The 11,850-nt window shown below is 39.7% G+C and overlaps 1 protein-coding gene across 1 annotated transcript in view; it reads left to right on the forward strand.

The window, feature by feature from the left end:
* The first annotated feature begins 33 nt into the window (after positions 1-33).
* The window catches only part of LOC107086972 (VPS10 domain-containing receptor SorCS3-like), a 384,596-nt gene continuing 372,779 nt past the window's right edge, over positions 34-11,850 (forward strand). Inside the window, exon 1 of the mRNA XM_015378290.1 lies at positions 34-657. Coding sequence (XP_015233776.1) covers positions 124-657 — 534 coding nt within the window. The 5' untranslated portion in view covers positions 34-123. The remainder of the gene's footprint in view (positions 658-11,850) is intronic.

An 11,850-nucleotide genomic window follows, 5' to 3' on the forward strand; every position in this document is an offset into this window, starting at 1 on the left:
AAAAGAAAAAACATCCAGGCGGAAAGCCGAGGCGTCACTTTCTGCAGAGCGACCTGAGTGAGCAGAGTTGAGGTGTCGGATAATCAGGTCTCCAGTCGTACTTCACCCTTATCTCTGTTAGCGATGGAGACCTGGGCTGGCTCCCGCATTTCTCCGGGTCTCTGGCTGATGATCGCCGCTTATGCCCTCCAACATGCCAGGGCGGAAATAAGTAGCGGATCTTGTCCGTCGCCTGTTCAACTTCGCCGGCAGGAGCTGCAGATGCAGCAGTGGGTGCGCTTCAAGCCTGCGGAGGAGATGCTGGGGGTCAGGGAACCCGGGGTTACTGATCAGGAATTCGGGGTTCTTGGTAGTTTTGGCCCTAATTTGAGTTTGGATCAAGTTAAAGCAGCCGCTTCTGAGTCTGAGGATGCTGCGCTCGGGAGAGCAAAGAGGAGCGCTCCAGACTTTAACGAGTTCAGCAACAGCGACTGGAGCGGCTGGACCGCGCAGCTGGAGAGCCAGAAATCCGGCAGGTCGGGATTCGGGTGGAACAGGGAGGATGGGAGAGGGAATACCCGGCAGGAGGAGCCCAGGCTCAGCAGCAGCACCTTCGCTCTTACTGGGGACTCTGCGCACAATCACGCCGTGGTCTACTGGACCGGACAAAACAGCAGCGTAAGTCCAGCTTATCTTTCACCCAGGCTGATGGGTTGATCTGTGTGGCCAAACTCCTCACACCACACACACTCTTGCTCCGCTCCTAACAGGTGCACCAGATGCGCGCTAACGCACGCTGCCAGACTTTCAGCAGCACTGCGACCTGTGCGCACCAAACCTCCCCGCCACTTCTCCTCTCCTTTTATTTTTCTCACTTTAACAATCGACTCAGCTGCTTTCCCCCCTATTTTCCTTCTGTGTGTGGCCTTAAAGGCGAGAGTAGGTTAAATATTTTATCTTGAAGTGCGGAAATATTCAGAGCAGATCTAAGATAAGCCAATACATGATTTATTCCTCCCCGGTGATGCCAGCTTTTCAATCCAAATTAAGTGACTGGGGACTGAGGGAGCTCTCAATTATTAAAAACGATTCAGAGAAACCCAGAAATCCATCATAATCTGAATGGATTCTCTTTAAATCTGGCACTTTATGATCTTGTCATAGGTATATGTTTTAAGCAAATGATTTCTCTCCATAGCAATCACACAGCTGGCTTTCTTTGAGACGCATATTTGGTAGTAAAAATATGTTTTCCTTAAGAAAACAATGAAATAAGGACGCCACCCCTTGTTGCATTACCACAGGCTTTCCAAAGGGGGTGTTTGGAGATTTGGTCCAAATCTTATCTGCATCATCACACAGATATGTGAGCCTTATTCAATCAACTTCATACAAGCAGAAATAATCTAGCTGCTTTATATGTACATAAGAAAGCAGCAATGCTCTGTTTCAGACTTGCATACCGGGTCTTGAAGGGCAGTAAAATAAGAGTGCAGGTCAAAGAGATTTTGTGCAGCATTATGTGGTTTTCTTCACTGGTCTCTGTGATACAGACCTCATCCAGACCCAATCAGATGAATATGCTGCACACACTGCTCAAACAAGCTTTTACAAAAGCAGTAAATCAGAATCATTTTCAGTTGGCTGCGTCTGCTCAATAGAACCCCATTGGGTCTTTTTTAACTAGCTTTATTCTTTCATTTTTTTGTGGTTGCTCTTTTAGACTTTATTCTGTTAAAATAAGAGGAAAATGGTGCACATTCAGTCTTGTCTGAGCTGATTATTGCATGGTTTGTGAACTTGTTTTTTAACCCGCAGTGAAGACCCAGGCGCTGTCTGTGTGTGTGTGTGTGTGTGTGGATGTATGTGTGTTTGGGACTGTGTGCTGGATGAAGAAGTCAGGGGGGTTATGGAAGTCTATTGCCCCTCAGGTTTGAATCCTTAATGCTTCTCTTGAAGATTTTTTGTTTAAGAGTCCAATCCTCTTATAATAAATTGGGACGGAATCATGATGTTCTAAAGAGAAGTGATCTGCTGCTGCTGATGGTTGTTCTAATGAATATTGAGGTAGAGATGAACCATTTAACCTAAACGTTTCTTGGAAAAAAGTATTCATATCCATTTTATTTGTTCACATATTGTCACATTCATCCACAAAGGGCAATGTATTTAAGGGAGTTATGTAACAGACTAATATAAAGTATTGTAATGGGAAGTGAAAGGATTTAGTTTTCCTGGAATCTGAAAACTGAGGTTATATTCAGCTCATGTCTCTTTGCCTGACCTCTTTTCACTGCAGAAACTGCTTCAAGGGGTTTGGGGAATGACTCTTACAACTTTATAAATCTACCTACTGAAGTTGAGCCAGTTTTTCTTCGCCTCATAGTTCGATCTTAAGCCGACTGGACGGAGAGCAGCTGTAAACATACTTTTTTGAACTTTCCCCAGGATTTTCTATTTTAATTTGGTCGGAACTTGGACTGGGCAATTAGACCGAACATTATGCTTAGATCTAAACCATTCCATGAACACTGACTATTGTTCAAGGTTACTGAAGAGGAACTTCTGAACCAATCTCAAGTTTTTGCAGGCTTGTTTTCTGAACCTTTACTGAAAAAAATATGGCATATAAGAATACGACTTGCTATGCTTGTTAAAAGGTGTTCATTTACTAAAAAATGCACTGGAAACGAAGAAGGTTCTGCTGACTTGGGACCAGTAAAAGCCAAACAGTTGATGGAGGGTCTGTGAAAAAAATAATGCAATTGTTTTTGCAATTTACTTAATCATATTTAGTTACTTTAACGCAATTGTTTCATGTTAGCAAGGTAGGAAATAAAACGATTCAGTTAAAGTAAGAAAATAGAATTAAATAAATGCCAAAAGCGGTTGCATTTTTTTTTCAGTGTTCGTATAAAATAATGATTATAATAATGATGATTACGGCTGCTCAGTGAAACAGTAGATAGAACTGCTGCCTTGCAGCAAGGAGGTTCTCGATTGGATTCCTGGCTCTGGGGTCTTTCTGCATGGAGTTTGCATGTTCTCCTTGAGCATGCGTGGGTTCTCTCCGGGTACTCCGGCTTCCTCCCACAGTCCAAAAACATGACTGTTAGGTTAATTGGCTTCTCTAAATTCTCCTTAGGTGTGAGTGTGAATGGTTGTTTGTCCTGTTTGTCTCTGTGTTGCCCTGCGATGGACTGGCGGCCTGTCCAGGGTGTACCCCGCCTCTCACCCATTGACAGCTGGAGACTGTCAATGGACTGTCAACCCCACTGATGATAAAGCATGTCAGATAATGGATGGATGTATAATGATGATTATAATAATGATAAATTAAAGTAATCTGAGATTTTGGAAGCTAAATCATAACATTGAGATTGAGGATTTAAATTTTAAAGTTGTCGACTTTTTCAAAACTATTTGCCACAAAGTTTCTTCTAACTTTATCAACAGATTTTAATATCAATATTCCAGGTGCCATCATTGCAAAGACTCCATAAAATATAACAGCAGCCTCCTTAATGGTGTTGAAGCTCTAGCCACGCCCTCTACCAACTCAACTAGTAAGCGAATGGGGTTTAGGGGTAAAAATTTGCAAGAACAAGTTCTTCTTCCAGATTGACGAGTCTGACCAGCGCCATCTCTCGGTTCTGAGTTCAACGTGTGGTTTTTAGACGTACAGTGTGAGCAGGTAGATCACATCAGAAGGTCGGGTCACACAGTGTGAGAACATGCACCGTGAGCGGTGAACTTTTAAATCCTCTGGTTTTGTCTTACAGTTTCAGTTGTAGCTTCGTGCAACGATTGAAAAAATCGTACAGTGTATGCCCGGCTTTAGAAGAATGTGACTCCACTCCATCACTGATATTTAATACTTAGGTGAAAACTTAAGGTAGGTGGTTTAGGTCAATTTTATTTAAAGGTAGAATAATGAAGGGGACTGATTAAAGTGAGCTGTACTTTTTAGATTTTTATTTTAAAGAAATAGTAATTTGTGGTGATCTGTGCATCAAGGTTTGTAGCTGTGACACAATATGAAACAGTTGTAGCCTGAATAGTCTTGCACTGTGCCATGGTTTAGGTTAGTAGCTAAGTGACAAGAAAACTTTATAGTATGTTTGGTTGGTTTAACCTTTACTGTCTGCGTTTTAAGTCAGATTTGATCTGAAGGAGAGAAAACACCATGAGCTATTTGGTCAGACGAAACCTCCTCAGGTGCCGTTTACTCCAGACGGAAGCAGCTGTTGCACAGCATGCCCTTGTCATTCGCTTCATGCTGTACATTCTCTGTGAGATCTACCAACATTGTACCAACCTTTCATTTCCAGTGTTTCACACATTGAGACCTGCCAAAGTCATGTATTATTGTTGTTTATCTACCATGTTCTAAAGTGATGTTAATTCAACCTTAAATAGACACAAACAACATGAAAAGAATCTAAGCCTTTTGCCTGCTTGTTTGTCTCAATTGAAAAATTCATGTTCTGCACAGCTAGCACATATGTGAATTTATCATCAACCCAAAAAAGTAGGATTTTTGAGCGGTTGCTGTTGTGAGACTTATATATAAGTTACAAAAGCAATACCAAAATGAGAGGTCATCAGAAATGACTTAGACATGCAAGTTTGTGTTTAAAAAGGTTGTTTTTTTTATAGCAAAAAGGTTAAAATCAGACAGCATGACTGAAGTAGGCAAAGTAGAATTTCAATGAGATATGAACCATGAGGAACAATGTCCTTTAGAGAGATAAGATCAAAGTAAAAAGGTTTGACCTTAAAGTCCAGCACAGGAAAAAAAACAAACAAACAAACAAAAAATGCCCATAAACCTCACAACATATCATCACACACACACTGCATTCTGTCAACCGCAGGGTGGGAAAGGTGAAGCTATGGACTGATTAAGTTGGTAATCAAGGCAACAAAGCATTCAGAAAAAGAGATCACATTATATGGTAGTGTTATGGCAACACATCGACTAGGAAGTTAAAGTCGAACACAAATAGATCTTTCAAAGAGACAACAACCCTCAACATATGAACTTGTGGTTAGAAAGTAGCTTCAGGACAGCAAAATCAGTGTTTTGGAGTGTCCATTATAAAGGTCATATGAGAAGTTGTGATTAACAAGGTGACCTATGGTGCTCAATCGATTACAGAGGTTTTGTCAGGAGGCAAAGGTCCTAATTTCAGCAAACTATTGTGGAAGGGAACCCTAAAGCTTTGACTCAAGGCATAGAGTTTGAAAGTAAAATCTTAAATATTGAGAAAATTGTAATTTTTTTCACTGTTCTTTGTTTTGGCATTTAGTGGTTATTGTATTATGGTTCCTGAATGTTGACGAGATTTATCCAGGTTAAAATTTGAGCCGACCCTGTGGCAAGCAAAAACTCTCTGATGAATCACTGCAACAGTCATGCACATGTTTTAAAGTGCTGACAAAATGCTAAAAACTGACACAAACTCGTAGAGGCATGCTCTCGAGGGCACAGGCCCCATTCCACTGACCTTTAGTCAACATGTCAATCCTCTGCACCATGCTCGACCATCTACCACTCCAGGCCTAAATGCCAAAAATATAAACGCAGCTGAATGCGAGCTGGCCGACTTGCAACCTTTTTGGTTGACTGACCACAACATAGAACATAAATTCACAACCTCTCCGGTCGAGAGAGTTCCCACTAGTCATGTTTCATCCGGACTGGTCAGCCGTGTCTTCTCTGCTACCTGTGAGATCGTGTGCGCTGCAGTGAGCTCCCAGGGGGCTTGTGGTTCCTCCTCTGAGGCATGAACACCAGACTAATGCACTCTCACTATCTCTCAGTGCCTGTCCAACTGACTGTCTTCACCCCCAGCGGTAGGCTTCATGCTGCCTGCTGTCAGTCCGGCCCTCGTGTCACCGCCCCAGGCTGCTTCAGGTTGAGCTGTAGCCCTAAACCCAGATCATGTAACAGTAGCCATGTTGAGACTGTCTGTCATTTATGATCCTGATGAACATAATTCGTATGAAGCGCCCCTGCAGCGAAGTGACAAAATCCTTCCGAAAGTATTTCTGAGGCAGTGTAGCCTCCCAGCCTTGGCAGTCATGAACGTAATGGCATTGTGAGTGACAACTTAAAGGCAAAAATGGATGGCAGTGTTATCCTCAAACATTCATCTGTTCTCTGGGAACCTTGAGATCACCTCTTGACAGCATATTGAAAACACGTCTCTCTTTCAGTCCTTTACAGCTGCCACAACTTCCCTTACGTCTCTGAATGTGTTTAATGTGCTCAGGTACATTCAGGTCTTGTTGTTTTCAATGCTTTAAGAAAATCAGCATGAAGCACAGCAGATACTTGCAAGACTCAAGAGGTCTTTTAAACGGGTAGAAGTCACACCGGAGCAGGTCATCCGTATCTGGCAGGTCATCAATAGAGCCGACTGTGTGTTTGAAATTCCTAAATCCCCCTTTTGAGCAGCAAAGGAACCCATGCAGACTCTCATGAGCAACATTTAAAGTCAAAAATGTCAAGCGGCAGAGACAGGCGGGCTGGTGTGAAACATTAAAAGCTCTTTTCTCTGCAGGTTATTGGATTCTTCAGAGCAGGTGTCGATGAATGATCTCATTTTGTGAAATGGAGGGGGAAAAAAAATCTGTAGTCTTGAAATTGTTTTGTTGAACACTCCCTTTTAGAGCTCATTTCACAGTTTTCCCTTTGAGAAAAAAATAAAAACTTAGAGACCTGAGATACAGATCCACATGTTGAAACCCTAAACAAGTTAGAGACATCTCCTGTTCTTACTTTCCATTAAACCGGCTTCGCTTTAGGACTGGCAGAGAGTAATACATTATGCAGCTTTCTTTTCTTTATTTCCCTGCTGCTGTAGTGGCTCTGTTTTGAAATAGGATTGCCTGCAATGTTTTTAGATAGGTTCCTGCTGAAATAACTTCTCAGCATCTCATAAAGTTCAGCAGCGACCTGCTAATGAGACTTTTTTTTCTTCCTTCAGCTGTGTTAAACACCTATTAGTTAAAGGACTGACTTTTGACACCTCTGTTCTAAAAACAATGTGGTAATGAAACCTCACCGGCCTCACCCCCCTAGGCTTTGTAAATATCTCAGTGCTGAGCTGAAAATTGTTCAGATTCCCTCTTTCTGCAGTTTGCAGGATCTCTAGTGAAGTGTATTTTTTAGGGCATCATTGAGTCCAAGGCAATACCTCCTTTTTTTTTTTTTTTACGATTTCTGATCCATGCTTTATCACTTAAAACCCTTAATTTTACAATAATTGCAAGAAAATTAGCTTTCTTTAACTAAAGTTGTCATTGAAAATTCTGACAAATGAAAAAAACTTTGAATGAGCTATAGCTATAAGATGAGTGAAGCCATCATTCGTGATACCAAAGGTATTTCCATAGAGACTCTAAATGTGTCTGATTGTATACATCTTTTTTTTTTCAAGAACATAAATTTAAGACTAATGCTACGTTCAGGAGCAGCAAAAACGCGTGTGCTGCTTCATCTTTGATGCTTGTACAAGTTTAGTACTGATGTGCGGCTGAAGCATCTTTGTGAAAAGTGAATCTGATGCGTGTTGGGTGGAGCTACCCTTTCCTTTCTTTGCCTGTTACAATGGCAGCTATATTTGCTGTGATCAGTGGGTAAAAAGTAGCTTAAATATGTTTTTAAGTGAGAAAGTCCACCTGAAAACTTAATCTGTGCAGTCAGTTAATCCAGATTACCGTCCTGCCTTCTAATATTATTTGTTTGTTGGAGCCGCTTAGACCCCCGTACACCGGAGGTGCTCTGTCACTGGGAATCCTGTTAGACAGCAGCCTCTGGCCCGGTCACCTCTTTGCGGTTTTACGCTACAGTTCACAGCAGCTGGAAATAGATGGCACCAGGATAATAATAGCGAACATGTTTTGCCGGCAGATTTCGGCATTTTAAGTTAATTTTGGCGTTAATAAACTCTTTCTGTGGATTAATCATAACTAGCTGCTTCTTCTGCCTCTGCTGCTTTTGGTGTGAACGTAGCATAAAGTTATACAAGCATCATCTATCAGATATGATATGCTTTGTGTTAAAAATTTAAAAGCTAAAAGTTAAAAGCTAACATATTTTGAGCTATTGTTTATAAGGTCATGAAAAAAACTTACTTTCAATAACGGTTTAAAGGATAGTATGATGCTAATGTTTATGTGTTATCTGGTCCAGCATATTCACTGCTAAAATATGAGTGATGGTTTCTTTCAAGCGAGTTCCCCTTGTGTCTGCTAGCTATTAGCTCCATTGCCCTAATGAGCTCAACTTATTAAACAGATGCTAAATCCTCTGCCATGTGGCTTTCTGCCTATTGTTATTCCACCAGGAACAATCACATAAAGTAAAAAAAAAAACAAAAAACATTTATCTAAATGGTTATTGATTCCTGGTATGGGAAACCATTTAATAAATTATAATTTTACCATATAATGTTTTTTTTTTTTTTGTTGTTGTTTTTTTTTTACTTCTATGATTTGAATTGCAAATTGGTTAGGACATATTAAAATTGTTCTTACTGTAAAAGCTAATTTGACCTCATTCCAAAAGCTTCAAGATAAACTTTTATCTTTGCATCATTTTATGTATAATGGTTATGTGGCATTTTCATTTACTTTGTTTGTACAAGGTAGACCATGAGTTTTAATTGAGTTTCACTTCAGAATTTTATTTGAAATATGTTTGATCTGGACTTAAATTTTGTTTTTGTTATATTTTGAAAGATGACATTTATTTATTCCATGCTGTATTTGTTCAGAGTTATCTGTGTCATGATTTTATCAAGAGCTCGGACCCACATGCAGAAAACCAATACAGAGAGACCAGGGGAAAGTTTACCAGGTTTATTGAGAAGATTGTGATGAATCCATTGTAGCTCTGAACACTGCTCAACCCGAACTGGAAAGTGAGGGGAAGACACTGTGGTTAGTTCAGGCTCAGTGGGAAATTTGATTCTCGAACTTGAAGAGTAGAAATAGATTGCAGACTCACGTTTCCAGAAAATGGTTGACTCTTTGACTCCAGTCGGTGTGGGGGTGTTTCAGTGTTTGTCTCATTTGATGGAGGGCGGACAGGGTTTACCTAGAATGCGGTTGTTTGTAGGTGAACGGAGAAGCTGACTGCCACTTAGATTTCCTGCGGTACTTGAACGGGTTGTTGTGGAGATAAATCCCCTGCTCAGAGAGAAGCCCCAGACATTCCCTGGGGAAACGGGATGATCAGAATCACACCCTTGAATCCTCAGCTCAGCTTGATTCTCAGAAGATCCTTCCAGGGGAGAGAAGGTCCGAAACACCCAGTTGCAGGATGACTTCCTGCCGAGAGGCAAAGACAAAACAACGAGGTTAAAACTCAGGTAGACAAAAACTCAGTTTGACTCAGCAAAACTTAGCTTGGCTAGAGTATCCAAAACTGGCAAACACTCTGGCATCGAAGTAGTGGCAGTCAGCAGCTTAAGAACACTCCGTTAACGAGGTAACCCTCTGCAGGTGTGTGAGGAGGCCAACCAGAACCAGGCGCCGCCTGGTGGAGGAAGGAAATCAAACACACAAAACACAAACCACACAGACAGGAGTCCTAACAATCTGCTTGACTGTGATGATTTCATCTGTTGTCCTAACATACAGCCAGTTGGGTATCTGTTCACAGAATAAAACATAAAAGTGTGAAAGTTAACTCATTAAATATTAAATACAGGTCTTAACAGCACGTCTCAGGAAAAACATGGACCTTCTTTTAAAAAAAAAATTATAATTGAAATCCTGAAAAAACTGGCTGATATTTGAGTTTCAAAAAGCTACATTTTTAACTAAAAACATCAAACCTTATTTTGGTGAAGCTTGCATATCATTTTCGGATGACATCTGCAAAATTCCTGATTAAAAATTGCTATATTACGGCTTCTATGATTCAAAATAAAGTTTTAAAATTATTATAGGCAGGGATGTAGCTTTGTTGACGTTAAATTTCAGCTCAGTTGGTCATGATTTAACTGAATTTATAAAAAAAAAAATCGTCCATCGTTTTCCTGAAACTTATAACCTGGCAAGGTTTTTCCTAGAACTTGAGACCTGAGTTTTTTTTTTTTATTTCCTAATACCTCATATCTTTCTTTCTTGAGCCTTGAAAAATTTCTTAAATGGACCCTGTGCTCTAGTAGTAAAAATAAAAGCTAAATGACAAATTGAGTAGAGTGTAAAATTGGTGAAGCTTCTTTTATTCAGCACTAATATCCTTATTAGCTACCTTCTCAGATGCAAAATAACAATAACTTAACTATATTTTGTCTCATTTCAACTATGAATTGCATTGTATTCAATTAACTTATATTATAAACCAACACAAAGTTAGGAGTACATGTAAAAAATATGTTACATGGTTTCTAAAGTCTCTACAAACAAATAATATAAAAAGGTTCCTTTACTTTAATAACGTAAAATATAGTCTGGTTTTATAGGGTGCTCTCTAAAGTCACATACATTTAGTTATGTGTGTTTATTTGTGTCCATTGATTCCCAAAGTATGTTTCATGACCTTAGTTGGGCACCTTGACCAACTATTTTTTTTTTTTTAATGTAAAACTTCCTTTACTCTTAAAGCTTTGCCTGTAGTTTGCTCAAATATTAACTTGTTCATATCATTTGAAAATCTTCCTAACAACCTTCACATCCTTAGCAGTCTTATATGACACATTTGATTCATGCTACGTTCAGGACGCAAGCGCTGGCAGCAGCTAAAAAGCGACTGCTGCTTCATTTTTTATGCTTGTTCACATTAAGGTCCAACGTGCCTCAAGAGCAGCTTTGATGCTCCTGCAGTGCATCCAGTAAAGTGTATCCAGATGCATTGATGCTTTTGGTGCTCCTGTGTTCAATGGCAGAGAGCCGCCTTGCTATATTTGCTGTGATCAGTGGGTAAAAAGTTGTTTTAATATGTTTTTAAGTGAGAAAATCCACCTTAAAACACCATCTATGCAGTCAGTTAATCAGAATTATGATCCTGCCTTCAAATTTTTTAACAGATTCCTGTCTGGCAATGTGGCAATAAAAATAATTGTCTTGATACCAAAAATAGCCCAACAGATTTTGCCTTCAAAAGTGGTGCAGTACGGCTATCGCCATAGTGTTCTGCTTGATTTATTCATATAAACAGCTTTATTATAATTCATGCAGGGAGTATTACAGATTATACACTGCAATTTAGGTAGAACAGGAAAAAAAACAGGAAAAAGGAGAAAAGATGAAAGAAAGAGGAGATAAAAGGGAGAACATGATTAAAGATGTAAAAATAACAGCTCAACCAATAGATATAGTATAAGACATACAATAAAGTAACTATTGCTGAAGTATAAGTAGTAAGTAATAAGTAATCTGACATGTATACTGTGGTGGCTGAAGATCAAAATATGGGCTTTCTGTATGGAAGTGAATCTCTAAGTATCTGAAACCAAGAACTATTAGTTGTTTGTGAGGTTGCGCTTGTGCATGTATAGTTTATCCAAAAGAAAAAGCTGTTTAATGAAAGGTGGAAAACAGCAGGTGTGCCTGGTATTTAAAAAGGTCTTAAATGTAGTTCCAGTAAACTTTAGCACGCCATAGTCAGTCCAAACGACAAAATTGTAGCTAATAAAGATAATGAGTGGCTAGTAACTTCTGAAAACCACTAGACACAGTGGTTTGTGAGCAAAGAAGTTCATGTCAAGCTCTGGGTGTGGGTTTAATAGTAGAAAATAGGATTGTTGAATTGTTGTCATTGTGAAGAAGGTTTTTCTCAATACTTGCTTATTGTTTTCCTCTTTCCAAACAGGATGACTTTGTTTATATTTAGATCTCAAGGGGTTTAGA

This window comes from Cyprinodon variegatus, unplaced genomic scaffold, assembly GCF_000732505.1.
Source record: "Cyprinodon variegatus isolate N-32 unplaced genomic scaffold, C_variegatus-1.0 Scaffold169, whole genome shotgun sequence".
In the NCBI taxonomy this organism is placed as follows: domain Eukaryota; kingdom Metazoa; phylum Chordata; class Actinopteri; order Cyprinodontiformes; family Cyprinodontidae; genus Cyprinodon; species Cyprinodon variegatus.